Source organism: Erythrolamprus reginae, assembly GCF_031021105.1.
Source record: "Erythrolamprus reginae isolate rEryReg1 chromosome 13 unlocalized genomic scaffold, rEryReg1.hap1 SUPER_13_unloc_4, whole genome shotgun sequence".
Taxonomy (NCBI): Eukaryota; Metazoa; Chordata; class Lepidosauria; order Squamata; family Dipsadidae; genus Erythrolamprus; species Erythrolamprus reginae.
In genome coordinates, this window is record NW_027248448.1 from 549,629 (window position 1) to 570,694 (window position 21,066).

At 47.9% G+C, this 21,066-nt stretch overlaps 1 protein-coding gene across 1 annotated transcript in view; it reads left to right on the forward strand.

Annotated features, from left to right (window-relative positions):
• Positions 1-21,066, forward strand: part of LOC139155168 (vomeronasal type-2 receptor 26-like) — a 180,271-nt gene that overhangs the window by 96,700 nt on the left and 62,505 nt on the right. The window contains exons 3-4 of the mRNA XM_070730252.1: positions 1,877-2,128; positions 2,784-3,072. Of these exons, the coding sequence (XP_070586353.1) occupies positions 1,911-2,128; positions 2,784-3,072 (507 nt within the window). The 5' untranslated portion in view covers positions 1,877-1,910. The remainder of the gene's footprint in view (positions 1-1,876; positions 2,129-2,783; positions 3,073-21,066) is intronic.

Here is a 21,066-nt window from a genome sequence, read left to right on the forward strand (position 1 = left end):
TGTAGTGAAATGGCACTCTGGGTAATGTAGTTTTATATGTGCCCACATCTGTACATTCCTATATTTATTTATTTATTTATTCATTCATTCATTCATTCATTCATTCATTCATTCAAAGAAACATGTTCAAAAGGCCTTGTGCGAAAGGGCCTTAAAAAAACCCCAGATGGGTCTTTGCCAGCTTTAGTTGTCCATCTCACTGCCTGAGGAGGCCAGTTAGGATTTAAAGGCCAGAGCCCAGACTGCCCCCTACATGCAGCAAGAAGGACAGCTAAAGCATGGAAAGGCCCAGGGGAGGAAGGTCTCTATGTGCTGACTGTGGAATTCTGGGAGTTGAAGTCCACTCATCTTCTTTTTAAAAAAATAAAACTTTATTAATTTTCATAAAAGAAACACACGCAAACGTACAAACATTTAAACACATAGTAGGGCTTACAATTACCCCTCTCTTCTTAGAAGTTAATTTTTAATACAGAAAAAGAATATATTATTAATTCATTCATATCAATCTAGATGAAAAGAAGAAATTTGTTTAAACATTCTAGTTAAACATTGTTTAAACATTCTAATTAAGTTAATAAAAAAGAAAAATTATAAAGTCATTTTAATATATTCATACATTTCTCATAACATTCAGTTTTTATTTTTATTTTTATCTATCCACTTATAAACTTTATTCCAAATAGTATAAAATTCAGATTCTTCTTGGTCATTCAGCCTTCTTGTCATCATATCCATCTCTGCACAGTCTAATTTTTTTTTTACTACATCTTCTTTTTTGGGGATATTTTCCCCTTTCCAATTTTGTGCATAAACTATCCTAGCCGCTGTTAAAATATGTACAACTAAATAAAAACTATATTTTTTATATTTCCTCTTGGCTATGCCTAACAAATAAAATTCTGGGTTTTTTTCTATTTCTTGTAGTGCAATCTCTTATCATTTTTTCTATCATTTTCCAATGTATCTTAACTTTATTACAGGTCCACTATTGATAAGAACCTATTTCCTTTTAGCATTTCCAGCATTTTGGGGATATATTTGGGAACATTTTGGCAATTCTATTTGGTGGTCCACTCATCTTCAGGTTGCTAAGCTAGCCAGTTTTTTTTCTAACTTCTCTTTGATTTTTGTGCATGTCTTTGTTTGTGTGTATGTGAGAGACACAGAGAGAAATGTTTCTTTTAAAACTCTGCAAAGTTTTTAAAAAGTTCACTAAAGTTGCATCAGCCCTTTTGTGTGTGTGTATGTGACAGACAGAAAGTTTTTTTTAACTCTGCAAAGTTCTGTCAACTAGTTTTTCACTGAAGTTACATCAGCCCTTTTGTGTGGAGCCTTTGAGCTTTAACTTTCAAAATAAAGTTAAATATATGTTGGCTTTAACTCAGCAGGCAGCTATTTCAGACCTGTGAGATGCTCTGGCATTAACTGGCCCCTGGGATTTTGTCTTCATGCCAACAAATCTCAGATTTATTTTTTCTTCAGCCGCAGGTGCCATGTATTCCCTCCGGGGTCAGTTCCAAGCATGGAGCTCCCAAACCTCTCAATTCGACATGACCCATATAATTCCATCTCTGCCCCTGCCATTAGGTGCCATATGGGGATTATTTCCCTTTCATTCCTCTCCAGAGAATCCCCCAAAGTTGAATCATCCAGGGATCTCTCCTGAGAGGGAGAGTTATTACGATCAACGTTTCAGCTCTGCTCTATGGTTGAATCTTCCAGGGGAGACTTTGGGCAGAGAAATAGGGAGTTTGGAGACAAGCAGAGTCTCTTGCATGTACGTCTCTCTCCTTTCCAGGTGAAGCTGTGTTTCAATCAGGAAAGCAACTGCATCATGTCCCACCTTTTGAAAATCTTCTGAATTCTTCTGTAGGAACAGGGAGGAGATTGATTGAGTCACCCCATGGATGATGGACCTCCTGCTTCAGGTTGTGATGCTGCTTGTGTCCCATCCAGTCTCTGGGAAGCTGAGAAGGAAATGCCGGATGAGTTTGGAGCACCAGGATGGAAAACAACCACAGAGTCTTTACAGCCCAGGAGACCATCTCATTGGTATAGTCAACAGTGGATTTAGAAGACTGCATACAAAGTTGCTTTTCAACGTGGCTCCTTCTCTTCCTGATGTGTAAGTCATTCAGGGTGAAGGAGTTTCACTCCCTCTGTTCTAACACTCTCCTTATTTTATGTTTTTCCCTCATTTATTCCTATATTGTGAATATGTCTAATTTCCTAAACGATTTTGATTTCCACAGCTTCTCATTTTTGTCTGATTTTGTGAAAGAGACTCAAAAAGGGGTCTGAGAAAAAAGCTGAAAGGGCTGGAGATTATTTTCCTCTCTCTGTTCAATCCTTAATTTATCATTTGAATAATGAATTTTATTTGAAGTAATTGGGGAATCAGTTGTAGTTGCCGTACCTCAGTCGATTTCCATATTTGTGTAACTAATCATTGCTTTTGGTTCACTAGGCCTGTGGAAGAGTATACACTGTTCCAAAAAAATAAAGGGGACACTTAAACAACAGAATATAACTCCAAGTCAATCAAACTTCTGTGAAATCAAACTGTCCACTTAGGAAGCAACACTGATTGTGTTGCTCTTCACATGTTGTTATCAGCACATTCAACTTTGTACAGAACAAAGTGTTCAATGAGGATATTTCATTCATTCAGATCTAGGATGGGTTCTTTGAGTGTTCCCTTTATTTTTTACTTGAGTAGTATATATTAAAAGAAGTAGTTGTTGTTGCTGTTGATTATAATAACATTTTTTTTACAATAGGGATATTTCTGGTTTTTTATATGCCTTAATGTTAATTTTCAACATTCAACTGATCAACAAGAATTCCCAGTTCATGCACAACCTCACACTTGGCTACAATATCCATGACAACTATAGGAGCACTTTCCGCACTTCAGATGTCTTGCTGGACATTCTCTCCACTGGAGAAGCCAATGTCCCCAACTACAGCTGTGGAAGGAAGGACAACCTTCTGGCTCTTCTTGATGCAGCTCACAGGGAAATCTCCATCCAGATGTCAACGTTAGGAGACATCTACAAAGTCCCACAGGTTTGTGTATATTCTTCTCCATCTGGTAAAAGTAAGTGGTGGGTGATGGTCACTGTTTCCCAAAAGTTGCGCACGCACCCCAAAATACCCCCGCACACACCCTTTTTCACGGCCGCGCGCTCCCCATCCCCCTGCCATCCTGCGGGGGGGCGGGGGTGGGGAGGCGCCGGCAGCAGAAGGGAAGGGAGCCGCGGCTGCCCCTGCCTCCCAACGGTGCCTCCGGCCCGCTCGGCCTTTCGGCACTGTCCCCCGCTCGCCCGCTCCGCTCCGTCTGCTCCTCCTCCGCCTCCTGCCTTTCAGCGCGGCTCCTCCCACACCTGGAACGCACGCCCTGCCCGTCTCACCTTTGCCGAGAGCACTTTCATCCTGGGCTCTAAGCAAGGGGGTTGCAGGAGAGGCGGGGCGGGCGTTCTCTCAGCAGAGGCCGGCGAAGGTAATATTCAATGTCGGGGGCGTGCGGGCGGTTGCGCACACTCCCTATCCTGGTGAAGGCTTTTCTTATTTTGAATATTCCGAGCGGGCTAGCAGGGAGATAGGGAGCATGCGCAACTGCCCGCACGCCCCCGACATTGAATATCACCTTCGCCAGCCTCCGCTGAGAAGAATGGAGAGAGAACGAGAGTGAGTGAGAGCAACAGACAGCAAGATAGAGAGAAAGTGAGAAAGAGAGAGAGAGAGAAAGGTGGGAGAGAAAGAGATAGCAAGAGAGAGAGAACAAGAGAGAGAAAGAGTGTGAGAAAGAAAATGAGAGAAAGAGTGAGAGAGAGAGAAAGCAAGAGAGAGAGAAAGAAAACAAGAGAGTGAAAGTGAGAAAAAGAGAAAGAGGGAGAGAGAAAGCAAGAGAGAGATAAGAGAGGAAGGAAGAGAGTGAGAGAGAGGCAGAAAGCAAGAGAGAGAGAGACAGAGAAAGCAAGAGAGAGAGAGAAGAGTGGAAGGAAGAGATAGAGAGAAATGATAGAAAAAAGGGGAGAAAAGAGAAATGAGAAAATGATTGAGGCAGAGAATGACAGGAAAGAGAGAGAAACAGAGAGAGATTTAAAGCAGTGTTTCCCAACCGGTGTGCCGCGAAGAAAGCAGCTCAGCTTCTGGTCTCGAAACTTTTTGCAAAGAGCAAAAAGTTGTGAGAATGAAAGCTGAGCTTCCTTCTTAGCGCTTTCCAAGTTTTCCGGCAACTGCAGCGCCCCGCCCGGCTGGAACTTCCCTGGCGGCTGCAGCAGGTGAGCTTTGGGGCTGGTGGGAGGGTAGCGGCAGCGGAAGGGTGGCGCGCAGTAGGAGGGTGATGGCGGCGGCAGCGGCAGCCACAGCGGGTAGTAGCCGTGGGGCAGCGGCAGAGTGGTCAGCTGTGAGGCGGAGCTCCAGAACAGAGGGACAGACGGTGGCGGTTGGACATGCTAGAATTGCGTGGCTGGCACTTGCCTGCCGCTGTCCGTTCCGGAGCTCCGCCTCACAGCTGACGACCTTGCCGCCGCCCCACGGCTACTATCCGCTGCGATTGCTGAGAGAAAGAGAGAGGGAAAGAGGGGGGAGAGAAAGAGAGAGAAAGAGATAGCAAGAGAGGGAGAGGGAGAAAGAGAGAGGGAGAGAGGGGGGAGAGAAAGAGAGAGAAAGAGATAGCAAGAGAGGGAGAGGGAGAAAGAGAGAGGGAGAGAGGGGGGGAGAAAGAGATAGCAAGAGAGGGAGAGGGAGAAAGAGAGAGGGAAAGAGGGGGGAGAGAAAGAGATAGCGAGAGAGGGGAGAGAAAGAGAGAGAAAGAGATAGCAAGAGAGGGAGAGAGTGGGGAGAGAAAGAGAGAGAAAGAGATAGCAAGAGAGGGAGAGAGAGAAAGAGAGAGGGAGAGAGGGGGAGAGAAAGAGATAGCAAGAGAGGGAGAGGGTGAAAGAGAGAGGGAAAGAAGGGGGAGAGAGAGAGAGAAAGAGATAGCAAGAGAGGGAGAGAGAGAAAGAGAGAGGGAGAGAGGGGGGACAGAAAGAGATAGCAAGAGAGGGAGAGAGGGGAGAGAAAGAGAGAGAAAGAGATAGCAAGAGAGGGAGAGAGAGAAAGAGAGAGGGAGAGAGGGGGAGAGAAAGAGATAGCAAGAGAGGGAGAGGGAGAAAGAGAGAGGGAAAGAGGGGGGGAGAGAAAGAGAGAGAAAGAGATAGCAAGAGAGGGAGAGAGAGAAAGAGAGAGGGAGAGAGGGGGGAGAGAAAGAGATAGCAAGAGAGGGAGAGGGAGAAAGAGAGAGAAAGAGATAACAAGAGAGGGAGAGAGAAAGAGAGAGGGAGAGGGGGGGAGAGAAAGAGCAAGAGAGGGAAAGGGAGAAAGAGAGAGGGAGAGAGGGGGGAAGAGAAAGAGAGTGAAAGAGATAGCAAGAGAGGGAGAGAGAGAAAGAGAGAGGGAGAAAGAGGGGGAAGGAGGGTGAGGAAAAGACATAGAGGGAGGGAAGGAGGGAGAGAGAAGGAGGGCAAAAGAGAGAGGAAGGAAGGAAGAAACAAAGAGATGGAGAGAGAGGGGGAAAGAAAGAGGAAGGAAGGGAGAGAGAGAAAGAGGGAGAGAGAAATAGAGCGAAAGGGAGGAAGATATTTTTTTTGTCCAAACTTTTTTTTAGGGCCCCCCCCCCCCCCGCTCAATGTTCCCCAGGATTTTCTAAATGTGAATAATGTGCCGCGGCTCAAAAAAGGTTGGGAAACACTGATTTAAAGCATATGGTAAAAGCACTTAAATAATAACAGAGAAAAAAACCCAGCCCTCACCTGTTTTTATTAATAGTTATGTTTTTGGTTTTCCTGGTTGATTTCGTTTTAATAGTAATGGATTTTGGTTTTTTTAAATTATTAATTTCTTTTAATAAAAAAGAAGGGATTTATTTATCTATCTATCTATCTATCTATCTATCTATTTATTTATTTATTCTTCTATGCTGCCCAGTCCCAAAGGGACTGTCGCTCAGACACTATACTTTTCCGCCCACACCGAAAAAAAATTAGAGGGTACATTGGTGATGGTAGATGAGCAATAGATGCAATCATGTTTTCTGCATGGAATTCAGGAACTGATTTCCTCCAATTTAGCAAAAATGTCAATGTTCTCCCCCATTATGTTCTTTTTGAGATTAATCATAAAAGGCCTGAGATGCAGGCAATACCTTCCCTGGAGAAGACATTCTACCAACTAGTTAATTGATCCAAAATATCTCTAGTTGTTGGGGCATCTTGTTGGCATCTTCATTTTAGAAGACAAGACCTGCCCTATCCACTCGGATTGAAGGTGGCAATAGTTGCATTTTATGTAACTAAAATATGGAATAAAAAGGACTCTAGCAATTATGGACCAAATGGACTAGCAGATATTTTGGCTAACATTTATGCCATGATCTCTTAGTTAAACTTGAGAAAAATGCATTCCTTGCAGAAGAACCAGAAGGTTTTAAGTAGAGTTAGAAGCTATGTAGATTTTATAAGAAACAATGCATAAGTTAATGGTCATTTATTGGCTCAAATTGGTCGTGAAATATATAATCTATATCAGTGAGGAAAAACAAGGTTTGCAGGCTTTCTAGATGTTAGTTCAGCATTTGACTCAATGAACAGAGAAGTAGGATGGAGAAAATGGATTGCCCTCCAAATGGAGCTCAGCCTGTTGGCCCTGATCCAAGCCCTTGTTGGAGAGGGAGGTTTGGGCTCAATGGGGCCACGAGAAGAAGGATCTGTGCTTGCCAAGCAGGGAAAGGAAAGATACATACTTGAACCCTTGTTATTCAGTATAGATATGGATCACTTACTAGGACTAATGCAGGATAAAAAACAGATCATAAATAAATATTATTTCATTTACTAAATTAGTGGACCAGTGAAAGGCAGTGCACATAGTATACAGCACTTGGATTTCCAAAAGGCTTTGACAAGGTCAACCGCAACCTATTTCTCGGTAAGCTAAAACTATGTGAGATAGGCAGCCTGATGCCCAGATGGAGTCAGCCGGTGGTCCTCAATGGAACTGCCTCTGCCTGGAGGGAAACCAGCAGTGGAGGACCCCCAGGTTCCATTTTAGGCCCAGGACACTTCAACAAATTCATGAATGATTTGGATGAGGGGAGAAATGGGGAAATCATCAAATTTTAAGACAACAGTAAAGTGGCAGGAATAGCCAGCACACCAGAAGATAAGCTGAAGATCCAGAAGGATGTAGATCTATCTATCTATCTATCTATCTATCTATCTATCTATCTATCTATCTATCTATCTATCTATCTATCTATCTATCTATCTATTTATTGGATTTGTATGCCGCTCCTATCTGTAGACTCGAGGAGGCTAACAACAATAATAAAAAACAGCATGTAAATCCAATACTAAAGCAACTAAAAAACCCTTATTGTAAAACCAAACATACATACATAGATACATACATACATGTTTCTATGTTTCTAAACATACATACAAACAAACATACCATGCATAACTTGTATAGGCTTGGGGGGAAAAGAATATCTCAGTTCCCCCATGCCTGATGGCAGAGGTGGGTTTTAAGGAGCTTACGAAAGGCGAGGAGGGTGGGGCAATTATAATCTCCGGGGGGAGTTGGTTCCAGAGGGCCCGGGCCACCACAGAAAAGGCTCTTCCCCTGGGCCCCGCCAAACGACACTGTTTAGTTGACGGGACCCAGAGAAGGCCAACTCTGTAGGACCTAACTGGTCTCTGGGATTCGTGCGGCAGAAGACGGTCCCTGAGATAATCTGGTCCAGTGTCATGAAGGGCTTTATAGGTCATAACCAACACTTTGAATTGAGACCAGTAACTGATTGGCAACCAATGCAGACTGCGGAGTGTTGGTGTTACATTGGCATATTTAGGAAAGCCCATGATTGCTCTCGCAGCTGCATTCTGCACGATCTGGAGTTTCCGAACACTTTTCAAAGGTAGCCCCATGTAGAGAGCGTTACAGTAGTCGAGCCTCGAGGTGTTGAAGGCATGAGTGACTGTGAGCAGTGAGTCCCGGTCCAAATAGGACCGCAACTGGTTCACCAGGCGAACCGGGGCAAACGCCCCCCTCGCCACAGCCGAAAGATGTTTCTCTAATGTGAGCTGTGGATCGAGGAGGACACCCAAGTTGCTGAATCTCTCTGAGGGGGGCAATGCCCCCCCCCAGGGTGATGGACAGACAGATAGAATTGTCCTTGGGAGGCAAAACCCACAGCCACTCCGTCTTGTCAGGGTTGAGTTTGAGTCTGTTGACACCCATCCAGACCCCAACAGCCTCCAGGCACCGGCACATCACTTCCACTGCTTCGCTGACTGGACAAGGGGTGGAGATGTATAACTGGGTATCATCGGCGTATTGATGATACCTCACCCCATGCCCTTGGATGATCTCACCCAGTGGTTTCATGTAGATATTAAATAGCAGGGGGAGAGGACCGACCCCTGAGGTACCCCACAAGGGAGCAACCTAGAGGTCGACCTCTGACCCCCCACTAACACCGACTGCGACCGACCGGAGAGGTGGGAGGAGAACCACTGAAGAACTCCTACTCCCAACCCCTCCAGCCGGCGCAGAAGGATACCATGGTCGATGGAATCAAAAGCCGCTGAGAGGTCAAGGAGCACCAGGACAGAGGATAAACCCCTGTCCCGGGCAACCCAAACAAGATGAAATTCAATGTAGAGAAATGTAAGGTTTTAGAGTTAGCCTAGAGAAACCAAATATACACTTACAGATTAGGTGAAATTTCCCTCAATTGTAGCAACTGTGAGAGGGATCTTGGAGTGTTAGTGGACAATCACTTAAAAATGGACCAACAACGTTTGGCACCAGCCCAAAAAGCCCAAAATATTTGCATCAACACATGGATAAAATCATAATGCTTTATAATGCCTTGGCAAGACCATACTTGGAATTCTGCATCCAATTTTGATCACAATATTTTTTTAAAATGTAGAGTCTCAGATGATTAAAAATCTAGAGACTAAACATATGAAGAACGGTTGCAGGAATTGAATATGTCTAGTTGAATGAAAAGGACTTTGAGTGACTGAGAGGAAAATGTAAAGATGGTTTATTTTGTGTAAAGAAGGGAACCAAAGTGCATCCATATTGTGATATCAAGTTGTCTTTTATACTCAAATGACCTTCCCTCTGTTCCATTATATAACCATGTGTGTGAAGCAGTATTATGAACACATATTGTATTTTTAGCTCATTGTGTGAAAAACAGGATATGAAACTGGGGCTAGTCCCTAAGTAAGAGGAAAAACCACATAAAGAACATGTCATTGCTCATGTCATGACTTATGCAAAGGGAGTTTGAGAGAGGACCATGTAGCAGTGTGTTCCCCCGGCCAATTTAGCAGGTCAGAATATGACAAATGTGTATGGGTGGAAGGACAGGGTGGGACTGGATGACCACCAAGGTCCCTTCCAACTCTTGTTAAATGTGTATGGGTGGAGGGTGGGGGTGGCCTCTGAGTTTTTGCCTCTCTTGACACTTTCTTTTGTCATAAGTGCTCCACGCATTGTAAAAATTCCAAAGATTACTATGAGGAGCAGGTCATAAAGGGGCCCCAGACAGTAACTTCCCATTTGTCCTTTGCTAAAAGAATGCTACCTACGCTCTCTCCCACCCCTCTTTTGAGAGGACTGCTGATTGGGTTCCCAAATTAGCTTTTAAAGGATTAGCTTGTTGTGAGGCAAGGAGTTCCACCAGCCAATATAGCAGCCCAAAAATTTGACCAGAAGACCAATTCTCCTGCTTGCGAAGAGGGTTGGACTAGATGGTCTCTGAGGTCCCCCCCATCTCTATCATTCTGTTTCGTTCTCCTGCTTGAGCTGGGGGTCAGACTAGATGGCCACTGAGGTCCCTTCCCTCTCTATCATTCTGTAAGTCTCCTGAATGAGAAAGGGAGGTCAGACTAGATGGCCACTGAGGTCCCTTCCCTCTCTATCATTCTGTAAGTCTCCTCAATGAGAAGTGGGGTCAGAGTAGATGGCCACTGAGGTCCCTTCCCTCTCTCTCATTCTGTAAGTCTCCTGAGTGGGAAGGGGGGTCAGGCTAGATGGCCACTGAGGTCCCTTCCCTCTCTATCATTCTGTAAGTCTCCTGAATGAGAAGGGGGGTCAGGATAGATGGCCACTGAGGTCCCTTCCCTCTCTATCATTCTGTAAGTCTCCTGAATGAGAAGTGGAGTCAGGCTAGATGGCCACTGAGGTCCCTTCCCTCTCTCTCATTCTGTAAGTCTCCTAAATGAGAGGTGCGGTCAGACTAGATGCCCACTGAGGTCCCTTACCTCTCTATCATTCTGTAAGTCTCCTGAATGAGGTGGGGTCAGGCTAGATGGCCACTGAGGTCCCTTCCCTCTCTATCATTGTGTAAGTCTCCTGAATGAGAAGTGGGGTCAGGCTAGATGGCCACTGAGGTCCCTTCCCTCTCTCTCATTCTGTAAGTCTCCTGAATGAGAAGTGGGGTCAGGCTAGATGGCCACTGAGGTCCCTTCCCTCTCTCTCATTCTGTAAGTCTCCTGAATGAGAAGTGGGGTCAGGCTAGATGGCCACTGAGGTCCCTTCCCTCTCTATCATTGTGTAAGTCTCCTGAATGAGAAGTGGGGTCAGGCTAGATGGCCACTGAGGTCCCTTCCCTCTCTCTCATTCTGTAAGTCTCCTGAATGAGAAGTGGGGTCAGGCTAGATGGCCACTGAGGTCCCTTCCCTCTCTATTATTCTGTAAGTCTCCTGAATGAGAAGTGGGGTCAGGCTAGATGGCCACTGAGGTCCCTTCCCTCTCTCTCATTCTGTGTCTCCTGAATGAGAAGTGGGGTAAGGCTAGATGGCCACTGAGGTCCCTTCCCTCTCTATCATTCTGTAACTCTCCTGAATGAGAAGTGGGGTCAGGCTAGATGGCCACTGAGGTCGCTTCCCTCTCTATCATTCTGTAAGTCTCCTGAATGAGAAGTGGGGTCAGGCTAGATGGCCACTGAGGTCCCTTCCCTCTCTCTCATTCTGTAAGTCTCCTGAATGAGAAGGGGGGTCAGGCTAGATGGCCACTGAGATCCCTTCCCTCTCTCTCATTCTGTAAGTCTCCTGAATGAGAAGTGGGGTCAGGCTATATGGCCACTGAGGTCCCTTCCCTCTCTCTCATTCTGTAAGTCTCCTGAATGAGAAGGGGAGTCAGGCTAGATGGCCACTGAGGTCCCTTCCCTCTCTCTCATTCTGTAAGTCTCCTGAATAGAAGTGGGGTCAGGCTAGATGGTCACTGAGGTCCATTCCCTCTCTATCATTCTGTAAGTCTCCTGAATGAGAAGTTGGGTCAGGCTAGATGGCCCCTGAGGTCCCTTCCCTCTCTCTCATTCTGTAAGTCTCCTGAATGAGAAGTGGGGTCAGGCTAGATGGCCACTGAGGTCCCTTCCCTCTCTCTCATTCTGTAAGTCTCCTGAATGAGAAGGGGGGTCAGGCTAGATGCCCACTGAGGTCGCTTCCCTCTCTCTCATTCTGTAAGTCTCCTGAATGAGAAGTGGGGTCAGGCTAGATGGCCACTGAGGTCCCTTCCCTCTCTCTTATTCTGTAAGTCTCCTGAATGAGAAGTGGGGTCAGGCTAGATGGCCACCGAGGTCTCTTCCCTCTCTCTCATTCTGTAAGTCTCCTGAATGAGAAGTGGGGTCAGGCTAGATGGCCACTGAGGTCCCTTCCCTCTCTCTCCTTCTGTAAGTCTCCTGAATGAGAACTGGGGTCAGGCTAGATCGCCACTGAGGTCGCTTCCCTCTCTCTCCTTCTGTAAGTCTCCTGAATGAGAAGTGGGGTCAGGCTAGATGGCCACTGAGGTCGCTTCCCTCTCTCTCATTCTGTAAGTCTCCTGAATGAGAAGTGGGGTCAGGCTAGATGGCCACTGAGGTCCCTTCCCTCTCTATTATTCTGTAAGTCTCCTGAATGAGAAGTGGGGTCAGGCTAGATGGCCACTGAGGTCGCTTCCCTCTCTCTCATTCTGTAAGTCTCCTGAATGAGAACTCAGGTCAGGCTAGATGGCCACTGAGGTCCCTTCCCTCTCTCTTATTCTGTAAGTCTCCTGAATGAGAAGTGGGGTCAGGCTAGATGGCCACTGAGGTCCCTTCCCTCTCTATCATTCTGTAAGTCTCCTGAATGAGAAGTGGGGTCAGGATAGATGGCCAGTGAGGTCCCTTCCCTTTCTATTATTCTGTAAGTCTCCTGAATGAGAAGTGGGGTCAGGATAGATGGCCAGTGAGGTCCCTTCCCTCTCTATCATTCTGTAAGTCTCCTGAATGAGAAGTGGGGTCAGGCTAGATGGCCAGTGAGGTCCCTTCCCTTTCTATTATTCTGTAAGTCTCCTGAATGAGAAGTGGGGTCAGGCTAGATGGCCAGTGAGGTCCCTTCCCTCTCTATCATTCTGTAAGTCTCCTGAATGAGAAGTGGGGTCAGGCTAGATGGCCACTGAGGTCCCTTCCCTCTCTATCATTCTGTAAGTCTCCTGAATGAGAAGTGGGGTCAGGCTAGATGGCCACTGAGGTCGCTTCCCACTCTATTATTCTGTAAGTCTCCTGAATGAGAAGTGGGGTCAGGCTAGATGGCCACTGAGGTCGCTTACCTCTCTCTTATTCTGTAAGTCTCCTGAATGAGAAGTGGGGTCAGGATAGATGGACACTGAGGTCCCTTCCCTCTCTATCATTCTGTATGTCTCCTGAATGAGAAGTGGGGTCAGGCTAGATGGCCACTGAGGTCGCTTCCCTCTCTCTCATTCTGTAAATCTCCTGAATGAGAAGTGGGGTCAGGCTAGATGGCCACTGAGGTCCCTTCCCTCTCTATTATTCTGTAAGTCTCCTGAATGAGAAGTCGGGTCAGGCTAGATGGCCACTGAGGTCCCTTCCCTCTCTATTATTCTGTAAGTCTCCTGAATGAGAAGTGGGGTCAGGCTAGATGGCCACTGAGGTCGCTTACCTCTCTCTTATTCTGTAAGTCTCCTGAATGAGAAGTGGGGTCAGGCTAGATGGCCACTGAGGTCCCTTCCCTCTCTCTCATTCTGTAAGTCTCCTGAATGAGAAGTGGGGTCAGGCTAGATGGCCACTGAGGTCCCTTCCCTCTCTCTCATTCTTTAAGTCTCCTGAATGAGAAGTGGGGACAGACTAGATGGCCACTGAGGTCCCTTCCCTCTCTATTATTCTGTAAGTCTCCTGAATGAGAACTGGGGTCAGGCTAGATTGCCACTGAGGTCGCTTCCCTCTCTCTTATTCTGTAAGTCTCCTGAATGAGAAGTGGGGTCAGGCTAGATGGCCACTGAGGTCGCTTCCCTCTATCTCATTCTGTAAGTCTCCTGAATGAGAAGTGGGGTCCGGCTAGATGGCCACTGAGGTCCCTTCCCTCTCTATTATTCTGTAAGTCTCCTGAATGAGAAGTGGGGTCAGGCTAGATGGCCACTGAGGTCCCTTCCCTCTCTCTCATTCTGTAAGTCTCCTGAATGAGAAGTGGGGTCAGACTAGATGGCCACTGAGGTCCCTTCCCTCTCTATTATTCTGTAAGTCTCCTGAATGAGAAGTGGGGTCAGGCTAGATGGCCACTGAGGTCGCTTACCTCTCTCTTATTCTGTAAGTCTCCTGAATGAGAAGTGGGGTCAGGATAGATGGACACTGAGGTCCCTTCCCTCTCTATCATTCTGTATGTCTCCTGAATGAGAAGTGGGGTCAGGCTAGATGGCCACTGAGGTCGCTTCCCTCTCTCTCATTCTGTAAGTCTCCTGAATGAGAAGTGGGGTCAGGCTAGATGGCCACTGAGGTCCCTTCCCTCTCTCTCATTCTGTAAGTCTCCTGAATGAGAAGTGGGGTCAGGCTAGATGGCCACTGAGGTCGCTTCCCTCTCTATTATTCTGTAAGTCTCCTGAATGAGAAGTGGGGTCAGGCTAGATGGCCACTGAGGTCGCTTACCTCTCTCTTATTCTGTAAGTCTCCTGAATGAGAAGTGGGGTCAGGATAGATGGACACTGAGGTCCCTTCCCTCTCTATTATTCTGTAAGTCTCCTGAATGAGAAGTGGGGTCAGGCTAGATGGCCACTGAGGTCGCTTACCTCTCTCTTATTCTGTAAGTCTCCTGAATGAGAAGTGGGGTCAGGCTAGATGGCCACTGAGGTCCCTTCCCTCTCTCTCATTCTGTAAGTCTCCTGAATGAGAAGTGGGGTCAGGCTAGATGGCCACTGAGGTCCCTTCCCTCTCTATTATTCTGTAAGTCTCCTGAATGAGAACTGGGGTCAGGCTAGATTGCCACTGAGGTCGCTTCCCTCTCTCTTATTCTGTAAGTCTCCTGAATGAGAAGTGGGGTCAGGCTAGATGGCCACTGAGGTCGCTTCCCTCTCTCTCATTCTGTCTGTCTCCTGAATGAGAAGTGGGGTCAGGCTAGATGGCCACTGAGGTCGCTTCCCTCTCTCTTATTCTGTAAGTCTCCTGAATGAGAAGTGGGGTCCGGCTAGATGGCCACTGAGGTCCCTTCCCTCTCTCTCATTCTGTAAGTCTCCTGAATGAGAAATGGGGTCAGGCTAGATGGCCACTGAGGTCCCATCCCTCTCTATTATTCTGTAAGTCTCCTGAATGAGAACTGGGGTCAGGCTAGATCGCCACTGAGGTCCCTTCCCTCTCTATTATTCTGTAAGTCTCCTGAATGAGAACTGGGGTCAGGCTAGATCGCCACTGAGGTCGCTTCCCTCTCTCTTATTCTGTAAGTCTCCTGAATGAGAAGTGGGGTCAGGCTAGATGGCCACTGAGGTCCCTTCCCTCTCTCTCATTCTGTAAGTCTCCTGAATGAGAAGTGGGGTCAGACTAGATGGCCACTGTGGTCCCTTCCCTCTCTATTATTCTGTAAGTCTCCTGAATGAGAAGTGGGGTCAGGCTAGATGGCTACTGAGGTCGCTTCCCTCTCTCTTATTCTGTAAGTCTCCTGAATGAGAAGTGGGGTCAGGCTAGATGGCCACTGTGGTCCCTTCCCTCTCTATTATTCTGTAAGTCTCCTGAATGAGAAGTGGGGTCAGGCTAGATGGCTACTGAGGTCGCTTCCCTCTCTCTTATTCTGTAAGTCTCCTGAATGAGAAGTGGGGTCAGGCTAGATGGCCACTGTGGTCCCTTCCCTCTCTATTATTCTGTAAGTCTCCTGAATGAGAAGTGGGGTCAGGATAGATGGCCACTGAGGTCGCTTCCCTCTCTATCATTCTGTAAGTCTCCTGAATGAGAAGTGGGGTCAGGCTAGATGGCCACTGAGGTCCCTTCCCTCTCTATCATTCTGTAAGTCTCCTGAATGAGAAGTGGGGTCAGGATAGATGGCCACTGAGGTCGCTTCCCTCTCTATCATTCTGTAAGTCTCCTGAATGAGAAGTGGGGTCAGGCTAGATGGCCACTGAGGTCCCTTCCCTCTCTATTATTCTGTAAGTCTCCTGAATGAGAAGTGGGGTCAGGATAGATGGCCACTGAGGTCGCTTCCCTCTCTATCATTCTGTAAGTCTCCTGAATGAGAAGTGGGGTCAGGATAGATGGCCACTGAGGTCGCTTCCCTCTCTATCATTCTGTAAGTCTCCTGAATGAGAAGTGGGGTCAGGCTAGATGGCCACTGAGGTCCCTTCCCTCTCTCTTATTCTGTAAGTCTCCTGAATGAGAAGTGGGGTCAGGCTAGATGGCCACTGAGGTCCCTTCCCTCTCTCTCATTCTGTAAGTCTCCTGAATGAGAAGTCGGGTCAGGCTAGATGGCCACTGAGGTCCCTTCCCTCTCTCTCATTCTGTAAGTCTCCTGAATGAGAAGTGGGGTCAGGCTAGATGGCCACTGAGGTCCCTTCCCTCTCTCTCATTCTGTAAGTCTCCTGAATGAGAAGTGGGGTCAGGCTAGATGGCCACTGAGGTCCCTTCCCTCTCTCTCATTCTGTAAGTCTCCTGAATGAGAAGTCGGGTCAGACTAGATGGCCACTGAGGTCGCTTCCCTCTCTCTCATTCTGTAAGTCTCCTGAATGAGAAGTGGGGTCAGGCTAGATGGCCACTGAGGTCCCTTCCCTCTCTCTCATTCTGTAAGTCTCCTGAATGAGAAGTGGGGTCAGGCTAGATGGCCACTGAGGTCCCTTCCCTCTCTCTCATTCTGTAAGTCTCCTGAAAGAGAAGTGGGGTCAGGCTAGATGGCCACTGAGGTCCCTTCCCTCTCTCTTATTCTGTAAGTCTCCTGAATGAGAAGTGGGGTCAGGCTAGATGGCCACTGAGGTCCCTTCCCTCTCTCTCATTCTGTAAGTCTCCTGAATGAGAAGTGGGGTCAGGCTAGATGGCCACTGAGGTCCCTTCCCTCTCTCTCATTCTGTAAGTCTCCTGAATGAGAAGTGGGGTCAGGCTAGATGGCCACTGAGGTCCCTTCCCTCTCTCTCATTCTGTAAGTCTCCTGAATGAGAAGTGGGGTCAGGCTAGATGGCCACTGAGGTCCCTTCCCTCTCTCTCATTCTGTAAGTCTCCTGAATGAGAAGTCGGGTCAGACTAGATGGCCACTGAGGTCGCTTCCCTCTCTCTCATTCTGTAAGTCTCCTGAATGAGAAGTGGGGTCAGGCTAGATGGCCACTGAGGTCCCTTCCCTCTCTCTCATTCTGTAAGTCTCCTGAATGAGAAGTGGGGTCAGGCTAGATGGCCACTGAGGTCCCTTCCCTCTCTCTCATTCTGTAAGTCTCCTGAAAGAGAAGTGGGGTCAGGCTAGATGGCCACTGAGGTCCCTTCCCTCTCTCTCATTCTGTAAGTCTCCTGAATGAGAAGTCGGGTCAGGCTAGATGGCCACTGAGGTCCCTTCCCTCTCTCTCATTCTGTAAGTCTCCTGAATGAGAAGTGGGGTCAGGCTAGATGGCCACTGAGGTCCCTTCCCTCTCTCTCATTCTGTAAGTCTCCTGAATGAGAAGTGGGGTCAGGCTAGATGGCCACTGAGGTCCCTTCCCTCTCTCTCATTCTGTAAGTCTCCTGAATGAGAAGTGGGGACAGACTAGATGGCCACTGAGGTCCCTTCCCTCTCTCTCATTCTGTAAGTCTCCTGAATGAGAAGTGGGGTCAGGCTAGATGGCCACTGAGGTCCCTTCCCTCTCTCTCATTCTGTAAGTCTCCTGAATGAGAAGTGGGGTCAGGTTAGATGGCCACTGAGGTCGCTTCCCTCTCTCTCATTCTGTAAGTCTCCTGAATGAGAAGTGGGGTCAGGCTAGATGGCCACTGAGGTCCCTTCCCTCTCTCTCATTCTGTAAGTCTCCTGAATGAGAAGTGGGGTCAGGTTAGATGGCCACTGAGGTCCCTTCCCTCTCTCTCATTCTGTAAGTCTCCTGAATGAGAAGTGGGGTCAGGCTAGATGGCCACTGAGGTCGCTTCCCTCTCTCTTATTCTGTAAGTCTCCTGAATGAGAAGTGGGGTCAGGCTAGATGGCCACTGAGGTCGCTTCCCTCTCTATCATTCTGTAAGTCTCCTGAATGAGAAGTGGGGTCAGGTTAGATGGCCACTGAGGTCGCTTCCCTCTCTCTCATTCTGTAAGTCTCCTGAATGAGAAGTGGGGTCAGGCTAGATGGCCACTGAGGTCGCTTCCCTCTCTCTCATTGTGTAAGTCTCCTGAATGAGAAGTGGGGTCAGGTTAGATGGCCACTGAGGTCCCTTCCCTCTCTCTCATTCTGTAAGTCTCCTGAATGAGAAGTGGGGTCAGGCTAGATGGCCACTGAGGTCGCTTCCCTCTCTCTTATTCTGTAAGTCTCCTGAATGAGAAGTGGGGTCAGGATAAATGGCCACTGAGGTCGCTTCCCTCTCTATCATTCTGTAAGTCTCCTGAATGAGAACTGGAGTCAGACTAGATGGCCACTGAGGTCCCTTCCCTCTCTATCATTCTGTAAGTCTCCTGAATGAGAAGTGGGGTCAGGTTAGATGGCCACTGAGGTCGCTTCCCTCTCTATCATTCTGTAAGTCTCCTGAATGAGAAGTGGGGTCAGGCTAGATGGCCACTGAGGTCCCTTCCCTCTCTATTATTCTGTAAGTCTCCTGAATGAGAAGTGGGGTCAGGCTAGATGGCCACTGAGGTCCCTTCCCTCTCTATTATTCTGTAAGTCTCCTGAATGAGAAGTGGGGTCAGACTAGATGGCCACTGAGGTCCCTTCCCTCTCTCTCATTCTGTAAGTCTCCTGAATGAGAAGTGGGGTCAGGCTAGATGGCCACTGAGGTCGCTTCCCTCTCTCTCCTTCTGTAAGTCTCCTGAATGAGAAGTGGGGTCAGGCTAGATGGCCACTGAGGTCGCTTCCCTCTCTCTCCTTCTGTAAGTCTCCTGAATGAGAAGTGGGGTCAGGCTAGATGGCCACTGAGGTCCCTTCCCTCTCTCTCATTCTGTAAGTCTCCTGAATGAGAAGTGGGGTCAGGCTAGATGGCCACTGAGGTCCCTTCCCTCTCTCTCCTTCTGTAAGTCTCCTGAATGAGAAGTGGGGTCAGGCTAGATGGCCAGTGAGGTCCCTTCCCTCTCTCTCCTTCTGTAAGTCTCCTGAATGAGAAGTGGGGTCAGGCTAGATGGCCACTGAGATCCCTTCCCTCTCTCTCATTCTGTAAGTCTCCTGAATGAGAAGTGGGGTCAGGCTAGATGGCTACTGAGGTCCCTTCCCTCTCTATCATTCTGTAAGTCCCCTGAATGAGAATGGGGGTCAGACTAGATGGCTACTGAGGTCCCTTCCCTCTCTATCATTCTGTAAGTCTCCTCAATGTGAAGGGGGGTCAGACTAGATGGCCACTGAGGTCCCTTCCCTCTCTATCATTCTGTAAGTCCCCTGAATGAGAATGGGGGTCAGACAAGATGGCCACTGAGGTCCCTTCCCTCTCTATCATTCTGTAAGTCTCCTCAATGTGAAGGGGGGTCAGACTAGATGGCCACTGAGGTCCCTTCCCTCTGTATCATTCTGTAAGTCTCCTGAATGAGAATGGAGGTCAGACTAGATGGCCACTGAGGTCCCTTCCCTCTCTATCATTCTGTAAGTCTCCTGAATGAGAATGGGGGTCAGACTAGATGGCCACTGAGGTCCCTTCCCTCTCTATCATTCTGTAAGTCTCCTGAATGAGAATGGGGGTCAGACTAGATGGCCAGTGAGGTCCCTTCCCTCTCTATCATTCTGTAAGTCTCCTGAATGAGAATGGGGGTCAGACTAGATGGCCACTGAGGTCCCTTCCCTCTCTATCATTCTGTAAGTCTCCTGAATGAGAATGGGGGTCAGACTAGATGGCCACTGAGGTCCCTTCCCTCTCTATCATTCTGCAAATCTCCTGAATGAGAATGGGGGTCAGACTAGATGGCCACTGAGGTCCCTTCCCTCTCTATCATTCTGTAAGTCTCCTGAATGAGAATGGGGGTCAGACTAGATGGCCACTGAGGTCCCTTCCCTCTCTATCATTCTGCAAATCTCCTGAATGAGAATGGGGGTCAGACTAGATGGCCACTGAGGTCCCTTCCCTCTCTATCATTCTGTAAGTCTCCTGAATGAGAATGGGGGTCAGACTAGTTGGCCACTGAGGTCCCTTCCCTCTCTATCATTCTGTAAGTCCCCTGAATGAGAATGGGGGTCAGACTAGATGGCCACTGAGGTCCCTTCCCTCTCTATCATTCTGTAAGTCTCCTGAATGAGAATGGGGGTCAGACTAGATGGCCACTGAGGTCCCTTCCCTCTCTCTCATTCTGTAAGTCTCCTGAATGAGAATGGGGGTCAGACTAGATGGCCACTGAGGTCCCTTCCCTCTGTATCATTCTGTAAGTCTCCTGAATGAGAATGGAGGTCAGACTAGATGGCCACTGAGGTCCCTTCCCTCTCTCTCATTCTGTAAGTCTCCTGAATGAGAATGGGGGTCAGACTAGATGGCCACTGAGGTCCCTTCCCTCTGTATCATTCTGTAAGTCCCCTGAATGAGAATGGAGGTCAGACTAGATGGCCACTGAGGTCCCTTCCCTCTGTATCATTCTGTAAGTCTCCTGAATGAGAATGGGGGTCAGACTAGATGGCCACTGAGGTCCCTTCCCTCTCTCTCATTCTGTAAGTCTCCTGAATGAGAATGGGGGTCAGACTAGATGGCCACTGAGGTCCCTTCCCTCTGTATCATTCTGTAAGTCTCCTGAATGAGAATGGAGGTCAGACTAGATGGCCACTGAGGTCCCTTCCCTCTCTCTCATTCTGTAAGTCTCCTGAATGAGAATGGGGGTCAGACTAGATGGCCACTGAGGTCCCTTCCCTCTGTATCATTCTGTAAGTCTCCTGAATGAGAATGGGGGTCAGACTAGATGGCCACTGAGGTCCCTTCCCTCTCTCTCATTCTGTAAGTCTCCTGAATGAGAATGGGGGTCAGACTAGATGGCCACTGAGGTCCCTTCCCTCTGTATCATTCTGTAAGTCCCCTGAATGAGAATGGAGGTCAGACTAGATGGCCACTGAGGTCCCTTCCCTCTGTATCATTCTGTAAGTCTCCTGAATGAGAATGGGGGTCAGACTAGATGGCCACTGAGGTCCCTTCCCTCTCTCTCATTCTGTAAGTCTCCTGAATGAGAATGGGGGTCAGACTAGATGGCCACTGAGGTCCCTTCCCTCTCTCTCATTCTGTAAGTCTCCTGAATGAGAATGGGGGTCAGACTAGATGGCCACTGAGGTCCCTTCCCTCTCTCTCATTCTGTAAGTCTCCTGAATGAGAATGGGGGTCAGACTAGATGGCCACTGAGGTCCCTTCCCTCTCTCTCATTCTGTAAGTCTCCTGAATGAGAATGGGGGTCAGCCTAGATGGCCACTGAGGTCCCTTCCCTCTCTATCATTCTGTAAGTCTCCTGAATGAGAATGGGGGTCAGACTAGATGGCCACTGAGGTCCCTTCCCTCTCTCTCATTCTGTAAGTCTCCTGAATGAGAATGGGGGTCAGACTAGATGGCCAGTGAGGTCCCTTCCCTCTCTATCATTCTGTAAGTCTCCTGAATGAGAATGGGGGTCAGACTAGATGGCCACTGAGGTCCCTTCCCTCTCTATCATTCTGTAAGTCTCCTGAATG